The sequence below is a fragment of the Rhyacophila brunnea genome, unplaced genomic scaffold (genome assembly GCF_057557595.1).
Source record: "Rhyacophila brunnea isolate RB1 unplaced genomic scaffold, BYU_Rbru_1.0 scaffold_4, whole genome shotgun sequence".
Taxonomy (NCBI): domain Eukaryota; kingdom Metazoa; phylum Arthropoda; class Insecta; order Trichoptera; family Rhyacophilidae; genus Rhyacophila; species Rhyacophila brunnea.
The window spans coordinates 43,599,188-43,615,184 of record NW_028233068.1 but is presented as its reverse complement, the minus strand read 5'-3'; the positions used below and the strand labels follow the sequence as shown (position 1 = coordinate 43,615,184).

General features: G+C 36.7%; 1 protein-coding gene across 1 annotated transcript; it reads right to left on the bottom strand.

Moving 5' to 3' along the window:
* Window positions 1–94: 94 nt before the first annotated feature.
* On the bottom strand, window positions 95–8,737 carry LOC147067406 (vitellogenin-like). The gene is made up of 13 exons (XM_085953596.1): window positions 8,707–8,737; window positions 7,622–7,771; window positions 7,190–7,401; window positions 6,756–7,010; window positions 6,429–6,647; window positions 5,839–6,293; window positions 4,402–5,646; window positions 4,053–4,272; window positions 2,889–3,909; window positions 1,874–2,809; window positions 1,591–1,789; window positions 598–1,435; window positions 95–244 (listed from the first exon to the last, which is right to left on the bottom strand). Exons 1-13 carry the CDS (start codon window positions 8,735–8,737, stop codon window positions 95–97), a joined length of 5,931 nt encoding a protein of 1,976 aa, XP_085809722.1.
* Window positions 8,738–15,997: the final 7,260 nt, after the last annotated feature.

Sequence of the window (15,997 nt, the reverse complement as noted above, 5' to 3'; positions counted from 1 at the left end):
ATAAATATTTACAGGGCTATTCAATATCCAGGGTATTGCTAGGGTCCATTATTTCGGGGGTGGTTAATTGATTCGATGCAGTACGACAGACTATTCAAGCTTCGCAAGATGTGGGGACCTTGAAGAAACCCTGTCCATTGGATTTGTACTGGTTTTCGTTCAGCTGAGGATTCTTTCCATCTCTGATCTGCTGCTTCAGCTTCCTGAAGTGGTCATCCTTGTTCGATTGGCAAGAAACGTTCACCTATTGTAATAATAAAAAAATAAAAAAAACAATTAGTATTATCATTGACATAATCTTGCATATTGTTCAAATGCATGATTCGGGCCTTCAATAACCAGGAGGTAAATCATTAGGTACTAAAGAATTGTTGAAATTTGATTTGATTTGAAAAGATTGGTAAAGTAATTAAGTTATTGATGAATTACGTGGTAACGTGAGGTCACGTGCTAAGATACTTTAGTGATTTTACACAGTAGCGGATGAATATATTAGTGATAATACTGGTAACAATGATATTATTATATCTAATCACTGTGTCAACATGTTTTAGCATAAGCAAATAATAAAGAAGTGAAACGCAAATGTTAACTTACGCGGATCTGGGTCTGTTGTTCGGGTCTGGAGCTCTTTCCACAGACGGGGAGGCTGCGGTAGGTGATGCAAATCTTTCCGTTCTGTTCAAAGAACTGAACTTGGCGTTGGGGCTCGGATCCTTGCTGTTGTTCCTTTCCGAAGAACTTGGTAGTCCTCAGAGACTGCTTGTCTTGTTCGTCCTGGTTGTCGTATTGGCTATCGTACTGGTTTTGGTTCTGGTACTGGTCATTATCATTGTGAGAATGGCCGTGGTATGATTCTTCGCTCTCTGATGATGATGAAGAAGAAGATGATGAAGAGGAAGAGCTGGATGAGGAGCTGCTGGAGGAGCTATCATCATTTTCGTCATCATTGTAACGGTTGTTCTCGCTGTAGTAGTGAGTGTTGTAGATGGCAGAGTTGTAGAAATCACGCTTTACGCATACTTCCTTCTGGGATTGTTGGTGCAGTCTCATGGAGCGACCGCTGCACTGTTGTTGGGGAAGAACGTAAGAAGCGGCAAAGTGAGATTCATCGCGGAAGAAGCAGTTTCCGGGGGCGAGAAGGTCGTTCTTTTCACCGGTCATGGCTCCACAGAGGCCGCTGGTGGTGTTGCGGTAAGAATCATCTGTTGCTTGGAGATGGAGACGCTGTCCGTCGAAAGATACTCGGAGGTTTCCGTTATCGATGTGGACGTACAATTCACCGCTGGAGAGAGACCAGGCCCTCAAAAGCTCAGATTCTCCTTGGTTATCCCAGAAGGTGGAAACGTGGGAAGATGACACGGACTGTTGTTTACCGTTGACGGTCAGTTTGTTTTGTTGAAGCTCGACCTCGATTTGTTCTCCGGATTGAGTTCTAGAATTTAACAATAATATTAAACATAACCACAGTTTCACGATAGAGAAGATAAGTTTGTTTCGAACTAATTTCTTTATAACTACTAGGCAAATAGATGACCTAACTTACACAATTAATTTAACAACATTGTTTCGAAGGCAAACATAATTTACCTGTAGTTGATGCGGACTTCTTTGTGTGAGTCTCCCAAAGATCTCATAAGGACGGCGGATTGTTTAACGTTAGATTCCATTCCTCTGGGTCCGTGTTGAGATCCGTTTTGCATAACCACATGCCAGCAGTTATCGACGGTGTAGTCGATAGTCTTGTTGGAGAAAGTTTTGATTTGGGTAGAATCGACGGCGCAAGTTGCTAAAATATATAAAAGCATTATAACCGAGAATGTTGAATATACCAATATTATCTACCAGATTCATATAATAAAAACACACTTACGGTTGAATTGGTATCCAAAAGCCTTGTCTGATAATCTCTCGTAGAAGGGGATGTTAGGGTGGAGAGCGATGATGGATTTAGCCCAGGTGTTCAAAGGTAAGTCGCTGAATTCAATATCGACCTGAGGAGTGCTGATTGATACATTCAATGCGTGGTAGTCTGGGTAAAGGCGTGCCTCGAGCTCTACCTTGTTTTGCTTTCCTTGTGGGTTTACCCAGTTCTCTTCGACATTGAAGAATCCGAGGAAACGGCCATAGTTGTAGATCTGGTAAGTCAAATTCTTAGCCTGGTCTCCGACGTTCTGGTAAGAAGCCTGGAACTTGAAGTAATCCATGGTGTTAGCGCGGATGGTAGCGTTTTCGCAAGCGGGCATCAAGAAGTTGCCTTGTTGCATTTGCTGTGCGCACAACTTTGCCATTGGAGACTCGCGGAGGAACTGCTTGCGTTCTTGGGTCTGTTCCATCTTTCCTTGGAAGTTGATTGATGCACCGGATCCCTGTTTCTGGCCATAGTTGACTTGGGCTTGGAAATCGGAGTAAGTTTCATAGTTGAGAGCCTTCTCGAAGTTGAACATGGGTGCATTGGGCATCTTAGCAGAAGCAGCGCCATAGATGTAGAAAGACTTGTCGTTGGCAGAGACTTTGTTGAAATAGATTATGGACTGGAATTTCTGGTCAGCCTGTCCACGAGAGATGGCGGCGGTGACAACATACTGTGCCTTCTGTTGTCCAATGAATTCGAAGCCGATGTCAACGAGCTGAGCACGAGATCCACCGATGGAAACCTTCTGGAGCATCTCTTCGCGGCGTCTTTGGCTATTAACCTTATTGTCTGGGTAGTTCTTGGTCACGTCGGAGAGTGAATTCCATTCTCCACCCTGCTTTTCTTGGGTCCATGATCCCTTGTTCTTTTGTCCTTGAGTTTGCTTGTTGGTATCTAGAAAAAACGTCTCGTTATAACACAAGTGTAAATTATGAAAATAATATTTTCAATCAATTAAAATGAAAATACCAACCGTAAGAGAAGAAGAAGAACATCCTGTTGTTGGGGGATTGTCTGCCATCGTATGTAACGGTGTAGTAAGACATGGCGTTGGACTGATCTTCCATACCCGGGTGGATGATGTTTGACATGAAGCTCTGTCTGGTCATGAGGAAGGGATACATATTTTGGGGTTTGTTGTCATATACGGCCTGGACTTGGAAGACCATACCGGTGCTCTGTTGTCCAAAGTTGCGTTTGTAGTCAACCTCTGGGTGTGACTTGGCGATGACCTTGGTTCCCTTGTGCAACAAAGGAACGATGGGAGAATCGATCTCGCGGATTGATGTGTAGGGAATAACGCTGTGGTGGAAGACTTGGGTTTGTTCCTTGTGGTTCAGTGGGCTCATGGCGATACCAACATTCTTGTTCTCAAAATCAATGTCAGCGTCGACCTTCAGGGGGATGTTGACCTGGTACTTGCGAAGGATTCCAGTGCTGATGAATTTATTTCCAAGAGTACAGTAGAAACCTACCCTTCCGTCGAAGTCGGATGCCAAAAGGAATTCGTATTCTCCAGAAACGTTCACTGACTTGGGGATTCCGAAGAATCTGTCGGACTGTGCGTTGATCTTGGCCTTGACTTGGCCATTCAGGTTGATGACAACGGGGTTCTTGTATTTGAAGACGAATGGCACACCCATAGCCATTGGGAACATGATTTCAACATCCTCGCGGTTTACGAATTTGGTGTAGTTGTATTGGTATCCCTTGTAGAGTTGACTGGCAGATTCTTGGAAAAGATGGGGCAAGTTGTGCATGAAGTCATCTCCGATAGCGAAGAATCTCTCTTGGTTCAAGAACTTCAAGAAGAAGTTAGCTTCGATGGGCTCTTGAGCGTCTCCAGAAATCTTAAGGTTCTTTGCGATATCTTCGGCAGTGAACTTTTCGGATCCTGACGAGGAAGAAGAAGCACGGTGGAATTTCTGACCTTGGTTGGCTTGGTTCTTGATCATTTCGTAGAATTGGCTGATGCTTGAGATGCTACCGGCAACCTATTAATACAAAACAATTATATTGTTATATTATCGCGGATACAATAAATTAATATTAAAAGACTTTCTGTAATATTATAATTATGATCATTGCATACTATTTTTATCCAGACTTACAGCATATATTTATTTTAATTACATACCTTTGATGGTTTCATCCATCCTCCGAGTTTGCTATTCAATGTGTAAATAAAGCTCTTGGGAACAATGCTGTCTGCGCTTCCAATGTATCCAAGGGTCTGAAGGAATCCAACATTCATCTCATCATCTTCAGATTCATAATCATCCAAGAAGTTAGCAGAGTATTGGAAACCATAGTCTTTGTTGTTAAGCATTGCTTGGGCAGATTGTGCATTACTGGCGCTACAATAAATAATAAAGAAAGTCATGTTTGTTTTTAAAACGTCTAAATGGACTGGAGGATTTAAAGTTATCATTTATGAATAATTAATTATCCATATTTTCAAAATAATACTCAATACTCCTACTTACAGTTTTTGGAATTCAGGTTTCTCGAGAGTGGCAGCATTATTGATTGCTGACTGGATGGCAGCACGGACCTGGTAGCTGGAGTCAGTGTGAGTGGCTTGAGCCATACGTTGAAGCATATCTGATGTAGGGGTGGCTTTCATCAACTGGAATACGGCGGCAACGCGAACTTCATATTCTACTCCCTGGTTCTGGTAAATGTTGAACAGAACGTATCTGGACTCAGATGGATAAAGGTTAGCAAGATGACTGAAACTCATAACCATGTGAGTGCGCAAGAATGTGCTGATGCGGTGTTTGCCTTCCAAGTATGGTCCGAAGACTCTAAGGATTTCGGGGTGTCCCAAGTTTCCGATGGCCTGGATGTAGACTTGAGCTTGATGGCTGTCTTCCTTTTCAATAGCGTTTCTCAATTCACGTTCCAACCACGGGAGAACCTCGCGGCTGACGATTTGGTAGTTCTTATTAGCCAAACGACCGTAAGTGTGGATGGGGTAGTAATTATGTGCGGTTGCATTATCAACATGACCCATGTTGATGAAGTTGGTAGCGGCGAGTAGAGCAGTGGAGTTGAGGAAAGTTTGGTGGCGCACCTTGGAGCTGGTGGCAAACTTGAAGAAGTCACTCAAGAGCTCTTTGGTTGGGTAACGGAGGGTCTTGGCAAGAACGGAAACGACCTGGGCGGCTTCCTCTTCCTTGATGATTTCATTTTCGATCCAAAATTTGATCTGAGAGTAGGCGGGCTGAGTTCCAGCTTGAGCGACGGCATCACGGTATACTTTGAAAACCAATGAGTTTTCAGAGTGACGTCCGTGGTTCGATGACTGGATAGCTTGAGAAGCCTCTTGCAGTTGCTTTTGGTTCATGTATGCCAAAAAGTTGACAAGGTTATTAAATTTGGTGACAGTTCCAGCTTCGGGCATTTGGTTGGGATTTTCCAACTCGCGGCTGATTTCTTTAGCGATCCTTACTGATTCTTCGATGTAGTTCTTTCCCTGGTGTTGTTTCGACTGAACCTGATTCACCAAAGTGATTGGAGTATCGTCCATACTGGGAGCATCTTCCCAAGAGTCGGAACCCTGAGATTCAGATGATGAAGAAGAGCTGGAAGAACTGGAGTCGGAAGAGCTTGATGATGAGTCAGAGTCTTGGTTATCTTGGTCTTTCTGGTTAATTTTCTTTTGGTTGTAGTTTTTGTTATTCCTGTTCTGGTTATCTCTGTGGTTTTCGTAGTCTGGAACAGCGGCCCTAAAATACATAAATCATTTATATAATACCATATAAACTATGTATTTTGCTTACTTATTTAAATTTTTTTTATTATTATTTTATATAAAATATAGTTTTTAAATATAAAAACAAGAATCTGTGCCAATCTCTATTCAAATCTCAAAAGTAACAATTTTATTCGTAAATTAAAAATTGTACGTGAATAGTTACCTTCTCATTCTGCGGCCATGTTGGTTCTGCTGTTGATGTTGTTCGTAGTTTTGTTGATAATCATCCTGATCCTGATCTTGATTATTTCCTTGTTTGTAATTCTTGTTGTATTTCTTGTTCTGTTGTCCATTGTTGTTGTACTTATCCTCTTCACTGCTGCTGGAGCTTGAGCTGGAGCTCGAGCTATCAGAGTCTTGTGATCCAGAATTTTGGTTTGAAGAAGCAGACAAGCTATAGATGAGGGAATTAGAACGACGAGTTTGGGAAGGAGCTGACAGAGACTGTTTGATTCCAGAGCTGATTTCGGACAGAGTTACGTTCACGCTGCTGTAGACGGTAGCCTTCTCGGAAGAGGGTCCATACATGACGGGGGAAGCGGAAACCTTTGTTACGGCGTGAGCAGAGTAGATGGTATTGTTGGAACGATCAGCGATGATGCGGGATACGGTGGACCTCTGTAAGAAAAAAAAATAATTGTAAATTAGTTGCAATTATATTTTTATTGAAGTACTGAATTCAAACACTATACCATAATTCTTAGATGGCAAAAAATCAATTAATTTAGTACTTATAATTATAAAAAAACTCACGCTCATGAAGTTATCGGCACTGTGGGAAGTGTGTTCCCAGTGAGCACCTTGTGGGACGCCAAAGTGGTATGCTACCCTCTTGTCGCATTCGGAGTAATCCTTGGTCTTGGTGATCTCGAGCAACTGTCCGGATTTTTGAGAGCCGGGCTGAAGGAAGGGAGCCAACCAGTATGACCTCTGAACTTCATCCAAAGGCAATGGAGCAACGGTGTATAGGGTCTGAAAATAATTAGACATTGTAAGAAAAATGTTTACTTTTCAAAGTGACTATTTATTTGTTGGATGTTAAAAAAAATATTGTGTAGTCTTCATAAAATTAAAATCTACCTTGCACTTTCCAGTGACATCAGTTTCCATCTTGCGGTAGACTCCACTGGTTTGTCTTTCGTCTAAGAAGGCGTTTTTGGAGTGGAGCAAGTGCTTGCTGCTGGTGTCGTACTGCAGAGATCCCAAGAGTCCCTTAAGGAGATTTTCTTCCTGGACACCCATATCTTGGCTCACTTCCAACTGTTGGACGAGACCTCCGTTCATGCGAACGAGGAAAGGACGCTCGATTCCTGGGTAAGATTGGTAGCTTAGGTTCTGTTTATGAGAAAAACATATATTATTAATAATTTACGGATAGGTATATGTAAAATACAAATATTTGTACTGAATACATACATACTTTTTTTTCTTTCATTTTTTTATAATATAAAGAAAGTAAAAAAAATAATGGTCAGCGGAGGAAATAACTTAAATTATCAATAGCAATTACTCGCCTCAGGAAGAGGTCCCTGGGCTCCTTGGGCAAATCTTTGGTGGACGTGAGCATACTGCGCGTGTTGGAGAACTCCAACAAGGCGTCCTTCGCTCTGAGCGTGGAGCACCAAACGGGCTCTCAAGAGAACGCCAGCCCACTGGTCTTCCTCATTCAAGGAAGTCAGAGTGCGGGACTCCACGTCGTAGAAGTAAGTATATCCTGATTTCCATTCTGCAATACAATATACAAAATTATTTTCACTCCAAACGTATTGACTATCAAAATATTATTCTTTTCTCTATAATAGATAATTAAGTATTATAAGTTCGTAAGGAGTGTTGAAACAAATTAACAGAACATTTTTTATAATATATTATGTACTCTTAACATTTTGCCAAAATAATTTAAATAGTATTAATTAATTATTGCTAAAATCGTCATGACAGCTTACCATCGAAAGTGTTCTTGATACCGTTGTCGTTGTGGGAGTTCATGTTGCGCTGTCCATTGGATTCTTTGTGAATGGCGTTTTGTTTGTCCTTGCCATTTTTGTGGTTATCCTGGAACTGGCCGGAACCGGCGTTAGCCAGGACTCCCAAAGCTAAAGAAATACAAAATTTGAAAAAAAATAACGAAAAGCGCATTACGCACAGCACATTATGAATTGAATTGAGGAAATAATACAATCAATTGTTTTCTAGAAACATTCGTATATACCCTAGTGCTTGATATACAAAAATATAATTAAACTCTACTTATTTAAAAAAAAATATATATATATATATCTGAACATTTTCAATTTAAACGATGAAAATTAGCACATAACTAATCATGTTTTTAGAAGCACATATGTTGAACTAATATTACGAGATAAGTAAAAAAAATGTTCTTAATTTTTGGAATAATTTGGTAAATCACATAGAAACTAGTAGTTATTGTACAAAAGAAAAAATATAGTACCTATATAGCTTGACATTAAGTACAATTAAATAAAAATAATATTTAATTTATAATAGTAAATTTAATATAAATGTACACTTTAGATAGAAGCGGAAAAAAACTTACACAATAATATTCACATTACAATGTATCGAACAATTGAAATATAATAAATCAATCGTCCATTTTTTATATAATATGCTGCTTTAAACTATATATAAATAAAATTGGATTGATTTGATTTATTCATTGTTCCAGTAAAATAATCAGTTTCATAGTATGATATCATTATGTGTACAATTTAGGAGTGTAAATCCACCAACAAAATATATATAATATGTAGGTATTTATTCAAGGTTTAAATATATTCAATATAATAAGAAATTAGTTATAAAAGAGTTCTGCCATATAAATATATTACATCACAGATTTTTGATTCGTGTAAGGATTTTAATTCGGCAATAAAATTTGACATACTTTAATATATAGAAAGTATGATGTATAGAAAGCAGTAACTGTTAGTTTGAAAACAAAATAAAAAATTATAAAATGAATAAAATTGGACAGTGATAAAATAATATTGTAAAAAGCACTCACCTAAGAAAGTCAATAGAAAGAAAGCCCTCATCTTGATGAGATGCTTAGAGATAACTTGTTGCTGATCACAGAACAAGACCGTCTGACTTCTCTGCCGAAGAGTTGGGCTTTTATACTCTAGCTGGAAGGCACCTTGCCATATTAAATGTGCATATTTGCTGATTTTGTATTTTATTACTCAAGATCACCTTATCAATGATTCGATATTTTTTGCTGACTTTGTCTTGTTGATACTTAGTGATAAATAGATGCATTTTCTACTAATAATATAAATTTTATCTCTAGGCAAAAATAACACGCTACATTCATAAACAATATTATGTAGTAAAAACAAAATTTTAAAAACTAATGTTATTCTTCTTCTTCCTCCATATTCGCTGCTTTAAGTGGATCATACGGATAACACCAGATCATGCCACCATTCCGTAGCTATGTCGTACATACCATGCTTAGCAATATTCCAGGGCGCTAGAATTCAGTTGGCTTATTAAAAAGACAGCTTAGGTTGAAGCTTTCTTGAATCATCCATAATACATGGCTGCGTGACACATCTTGACATTAGATGTGAGGCTGTATCCATTATCTATCACAAATTTTTTGAAGATCAACATTGTCATTGTTAGAATATTCTTAGGGTGATTTTTTAAAAGCAAAATCGTATTAAGTATATTGATCCTGAAAACAGAGATTATGTCAGTTTGCCTCATATTCAGTAAAAACATCAAGAGCGATTTATGATTGGATAATCCTAATGTTAGGCATTGCAACGTGTGGAATTTACATTCAATATATCACTATTATATGGCGTTCTTCAATTAGTTTAAACCTAACCGTATCTTACACACATTGCTTCAACCCTCGATGCTTCCACTACTGTCAACAATCCTTTTCAAATCGCATAATGCCGAGGTTTCGCTGATATTTTAAGACATTACTTGACCTCGTTTCTAACATACCGTAAAGTGATAATGAGTACCTTTTGAATTGTCATTAGATATTATAAATGCGTAAAGTATTGAACTCCCTTCACTTGGCACTAAATTGTATCTTGTTCCATCGAGACTAAAATTTCCTTCCCAAAGCTACCTCGAATTCCATTTTACCACATTATGAATATACTAAAATTGTAATTGTTTTATTTCAAATGAGAAGTTTAATAGATCTCTTCTTGTGTTAAGTTAGAATTGGAATGACAATAAGTATGGTAAATCTTTCGCAGTCCTGATGCTACGTCTTTCAGTAGTTGATCAAAATTAAAAAATTTATGTACACATTAGCAGTATATGAAAATAGCGCTTTTCTTTCTTACTCTCAATCACAGTAGTGCAGTAATAGTAAAACAGTAATGTCAGAAATAATTAAGCTTTGAAAAAATCATATTAATATTCTGACCTCATCGGGAATATGTATTAGATTACGTAGGTCACCTACTGGCTGGACTACCAGGGGTGAAGTGTAATGACATGAACGTAAATTTACAACATGCACCCTTATTACAATGAATGTAGTAAGTAGAGATATTTCTTCTGTATTCATTCATCTGTTTACCAAAGAATGAAATTTGTATCAGCAGACTCTGACTCTGGTAATACCTTAAAATCTTTTTACTTATATGATATCGGTAATATTGTCAATTAATATGAACATATTTTTTGTTGCGAATATGTTTTACTGGGTTAAAATATTACTCTCCTTTTTATTGAGCCATTCCCTAGTGGAGGTCGGCCACCATCAAGGCGATCTTAGCTTTGTAATCTGCTAATTGGAACAGTTCAGTGGAGTTCTCCACTCGTACCAATCACGGATGTTCTTAAACCACGAAATGCGACGTCATCCTCTGCCACGCTTACCAAAAAATTAAGTTAAAATATTATTGTTGTGTTTTTAAAACTCATGGCTGCATTTATTAGTAGTCGTTTGTATGCAGAAATGTCCTCTTCTATTGGAAACGTTAGATGACCTTAATTCACCATACTATTTATATTATTTTATTCGCGTACCTAACTATAAAGATCGGTGCTATTTTTCACCCGAAATACCCTGAAACGGTGTTTTGGAATATCCATTTATGCATTTGATTCTGTTATTCCAATATATTTAAAAAGCAGTTTGTATGTGCCATCTTAAGAATGTATATTTTTTATAGCTTTTCTAACCAATATTTTCTATAAAAATAGCACTGATTAGAATGTTGTAATTTACATAACCTAGACTTAACCTATTTCATAATATATTATTTTCCAAGGCGAAAACAAATTTTGTTATTATTAAACTATTTAGAATAATCGATACAATTTATTGATTATTCACTAGAACACGCGTTCAATGTGCAACTAATTAGCTGTATGCTATCAATGTAATAATATCGTTACTATGAAGGAAATTACATATTAGAAGAAACTGTAAACTATGGTCCAGAAACCATTGATTCATTTCATTATAAAAGATCATCATAACCCAGTTTCGGCATAATTCTCGGAAGGCGATCAATCTATTACAATTGGTTACTTACTATAGTGGAATAATTATTTAGCCTTAAACTTGGAGAGGGCGAATTTTATTATTATTTTTCTTCTTATTATCGTGCCATTCTGCCATGGCCTAGCATAAGTTCGTCACTATCAGGGCGATCTTAGCCTAAAAGTTCAGTGGAGCTGCACTCGTACCAATCACAGAATTTCTCGTCGCGTCGTCCTCTGCTACGCTTACCGTTTGTATGCAAGTATATTTTCATAATTAAGTATGTTTTCTGTATTTAATACTACGCTGAACTTCTCGCTCCTTTCCCGTTCGATTGAGAATTTCAACATTATTTGTCACCCGCACAGTCCAAGGATTTTTGTGGATGAGTTTAATTATTATTACCGTTACTATCTCCAACCGCTCTTACATCGCTCCTATTGCATCGTTTTATCTCGCTCGGCGTCGCTAAAACTACGTCATATTCGTCAAAACTATGGAATTTCTCATGTTTATACTAAACATCTCACATTCAGTGGCGGTTTTAGACACGTGTGAACCCAAGGCATTGCCAGGTTTCTAGATCCCCTTTAAATTTGTGGCTTCGCAATAAACCCACATCGTATGTTAAAATTACAGTAATAGAGTACCTATCTATATTTCCATGATATTTTACACTTTTATTTTGATTTTTATAATCAGTTTGAGAAAAATACCTAAGTATCTTTTTAAGATTGGTACTTTCTTATGAAGCGACTGCATTGGTTGCTTTCCAGCTCATCGCAACTGGTTACACCCTCAATTGATAATTTTGCCTATACAAAATTTTGTAGTAAATAATTCATATTATTCCTACAGCAATACAGCAAACGTGACCACCCAATACATCAGAAATACTCAGTTTTCAGAATAGATGGCAGCACGGTCACACACGAAGTCGCATGATACAAGGCCATTTCAATGACCAATCAGAGCTCACCCATGGTCCAGCCAATCAACATTCGAGCTTTCGATCAGGCTTTTCAAATTTCATGTCAATGATATTTTCAAAACAAAAGCAGTCGTGCAATATTTGCAAGAGTTGACATAATGTCCAGTGTCGGCGTTTTTAAACCATATTGATAAAAAGGTTTTGCAATCCGATAGCAGATAAAATAATTTAATGGGTAAGTCTACTTTTATTATATTATGTTTATAGGTATATACACTTGTATGCCCCTTGAAATTTCTTTGGAGTCGTGGCATCGAAATAATGATAGTACCCACCTATTGTAATTTACACGTTTGCAAATCTATCAAGGCAAACATAAAAAATAAGTAGCTATATAAAGAAGATTATGTTTGAGTAAATTACGTACCTACCTATATAAAATGTCTATATTATATTTGCGCATTCTTACAAAAGTGTAAATGGCGACCATTGTCATCTTATATTAGATTAAGTAGATTTTAAAATTATTGTTTCAGAATCTACATCAATACGTTGTCGGTCGTTGGGGTTTTGACTGCGAGAATAACAGCAAGCGATGAAAATTTATAATGAAACGCAATATGAAATAATTAAGAAGTCATCAATCTGACAGGAAGTGCTGATAAATAATTTCCATGGTGGGACTGCGTTACTATTATTATTATTACATAATTAAGTCCTCATAAATTTATATTGTTATTCATAATTTGTCAATATGATTATCATTGCAATAAAATGTACTTATCTGAATTGAAATATCGACTTCTATTCATTTTTGTCACAATCATAGTCAAAACTTCTAGTCACGCCAATAGATGGTGCCAATTATAGGGGGCATCTTCTTGTATAGAACTTACGAATCTATATATATATATATATATATCACCATATATATATATATATATATATATATATATATATCACTCTTGAGTTGACAAAAAGTTGTTTATTTTTTAAAAACATGTATAAAAAGTAATAGTTCAGTACATGAAGAGGTATTTTGGAATTTAAACCCTAGTATGTATAGATACTCGTGCCTATACTAGTGTATATAAACGTTTGATATCAATAATCATGAAAAGACTCAAATCGATACATTATTTTTAAGCCATTCTATACGAACCATTGACATAATAAGTTACACGCTTAAAACACGCAACTTAGATAATACAAAGTGTAAAGTTTTATCAATATATTGTAACGTAATCAAAAATTTTCCTAGGGTCAAGTTATGATATACATATTTATATTATAAGAATAAACATCTTTACAAAGTCATCAGCTTCGTCTACATTCATTAACGCCGTATTAACGTATAATAATATAATACTTATATCTTTCCAGATGAGATAACAGGATACACTACAGACTTCAGCTTTTCACCTTACACGATCTTTTGTCAGCTTCATCGAAAGGCAAATCGTCATCGAGCTGTTACAATCCCCAATATGTCAATTTTGGCAACTTGTTTGTTTTTTATATTCTCTGTTTGTTTATATAATTATTCACTGTGTAGTTTAGTAAAATTGTCAATGCTCTATATACCACCACTATCAGTGGCGAAGGGTGGAGGTAGGCTGTTAAGATCCGACATAAATAGTGCATACTAAACTTTGTCAGCGAAACGTTTTGTAAATAGTGTTTGTTAGTTTTTAAAATTCAATTAAACTCTGCCTGGGTCCCAGGTTCGAATCTTGGGTCTGGCAAGTACACAATATATTGTTTTTCAATTTGTGTATGAGTCAGAGTATGGACCCAATAGGTTGAGCAAGTGGCTGACATCCATTTCTCGTAAAAAACAAAATCTGTTAATACAAACCTCTACTCTGTGGAGGCCCATATGATCCTATTAGGATCGGACATGGTTGAAAAAAAAGTCATTGTTGATAGTAGTCAAAAAAATATTCGTTTATTCATAAAATACCTAAAATTATTCCATTAAACCATACATAATTTTTGATATTTTATAGATAGTAGAATATTTTTATCGATTATGGTTTGGTTCGGCAGGGTTTTAATAAATTTTAAAAAACTTACCAACACAATTTGTAATATGTATTCATAATTCAACGAAAACAAAAAAGTATGACTGAAAAAGTTTGCACTATTTTTGTCAAAACGCCTATAGCATACCTGAACTATTATGGTTTAATTTAGGCAAGACTTAATTGAATTTTAAAAATTAACCAGCACCAAACATACACCATAAAAACAAATAAGTATGAAAGACAAGGATTATCGTGCACTATGTATGTCGAATCTTAACAGCCTACCTCCACACTTCGCCACGGACCAATATTAATATGTAATTTATTTTAATAATATTATATACCTTCAATGTAACACGTCTCATTTGAATGTACGTAGTTATTATATTGGAGTTATTACAAACACTTAATTACAACGACACCAATATCAAAAAGTTATTCTTATTTTATTGCTTATTTATTTTATTTCTCTGATTCTTTAAAAAGTATATCATGTATATATAATTATTAATATATACGCGTACGTATATATATATTTATCTACCATAGAAAGTGTGACTGCATTTTCTCTATCACTTACTTTCAATTGCATGCATGGATATACCATCTGAAATACGACTCAATAATATCCGCAATAGTGTAGGAACAGAGGGAGGAAAGAGATAAAAGTACAAATATCCATTACCTGGATCCAAAAACCTAGATGCTTAATGATTTAAAAAATACCTTCCGTATCAGATTTCTGCTAACGGGATTTGAACGCTGACCCTAGGTCAGACTAGTAAGTCTCTTTTTTATTTTAAATAGTGAATATATTTAAAAATAAATCTCATTCGCTGTAAGCCTTGTCTGTTTACTAATATATAGTATTATGTAGGTTAAGCAGTTTGTACGTTCATCGCTAAACTTTTATCATTGAAAAAAAATGGTATATAAACAGTGTGTGTAACATTTTTATTCATTCTTCGAGATATTAATATTACCCTTTAGCCCTTTGTAGTAAGTGATCATTTTTCATCAACCCTTCGTCTATCTTAAGACATGTGAAAACTTTTTTTAATATTTTTTATATGTGACTCTGTAACCCGAACTTGCATTTTTAAATTATATTGCTGATTGTACTCGTATATAAAAATAATATATGAATTTTTCATAATACAATAATATCATCATCATCATCAGCGGGAGTCGATTCACTGCTGAATTAAGGTCTCCCGTACCTTCCTTCATTCTCATTGGTCAAGACAAATAAGATAGACAATAAAAAAAATCGGACTACCATGACTAGTTGAAGTTTCATTTTTTTTCATATCATCATCAGCCAGGGTCAATCCACTGCTGGGTTAAGGCCTCCCGAAGCTTCTTCCAACTCTCTCGGTCCTGTGTCGTTCGCTGCCACATATTTCCGCCAAACTTTATCAGTTCGTCAATCCAGCGGCTTTTAGGGCGATCCTGTGGCCGTTTTGTGTCTCTTGGGTACCATTCGATGACGGCATTTGTCCAGCGGCCGTCCTTTCGGCGAGCAATGTGCCCCGCCCATCTCTATTTCAGCTGTTTGGCAACGTCTATTACATCGCGTACTCCTGTCTGCTTCCTAACCCATTCATTTCTCTTACGGTTCTTTCGCGTGATGCCCAACATACACCTCTCTATGCCTCGCTGTGCGACTCTTAGCCTTTGGACATCTATCGTGTTGAAGGTCCACGTCTCGCAGCCATATGTGAGCACGGGCAGCACTCATTGGTTGAACACCCTACGCTATAAAAACTATTAACCAGTTCATCTAGAGCCAGAGCAATAATTATTGTACACAACATTCGATATTAGAATTTAACCATGGATATATATTATATAATATACATGGGTAAGTGCA

Excerpts from the sequence above, each read along its gene's own strand:
- LOC147067406 (XM_085953596.1), bottom strand. The coding sequence starts at position 8,737 with ATGAGGGCTTTCTTTCTATTGACTTTCTTAG. Across the intron at positions 6,648-6,755 it reads ATGTCACTGGAAAGTGCAAG|ACCCTATACACCGTTGCTCC; the intron begins GTAGATTTTAAT and ends AATTATTTTCAG. Across the intron at positions 2,810-2,888 it reads GTTCTTCTTCTTCTCTTACG|ATACCAACAAGCAAACTCAA; the intron begins GTTGGTATTTTC and ends CGTTTTTTCTAG.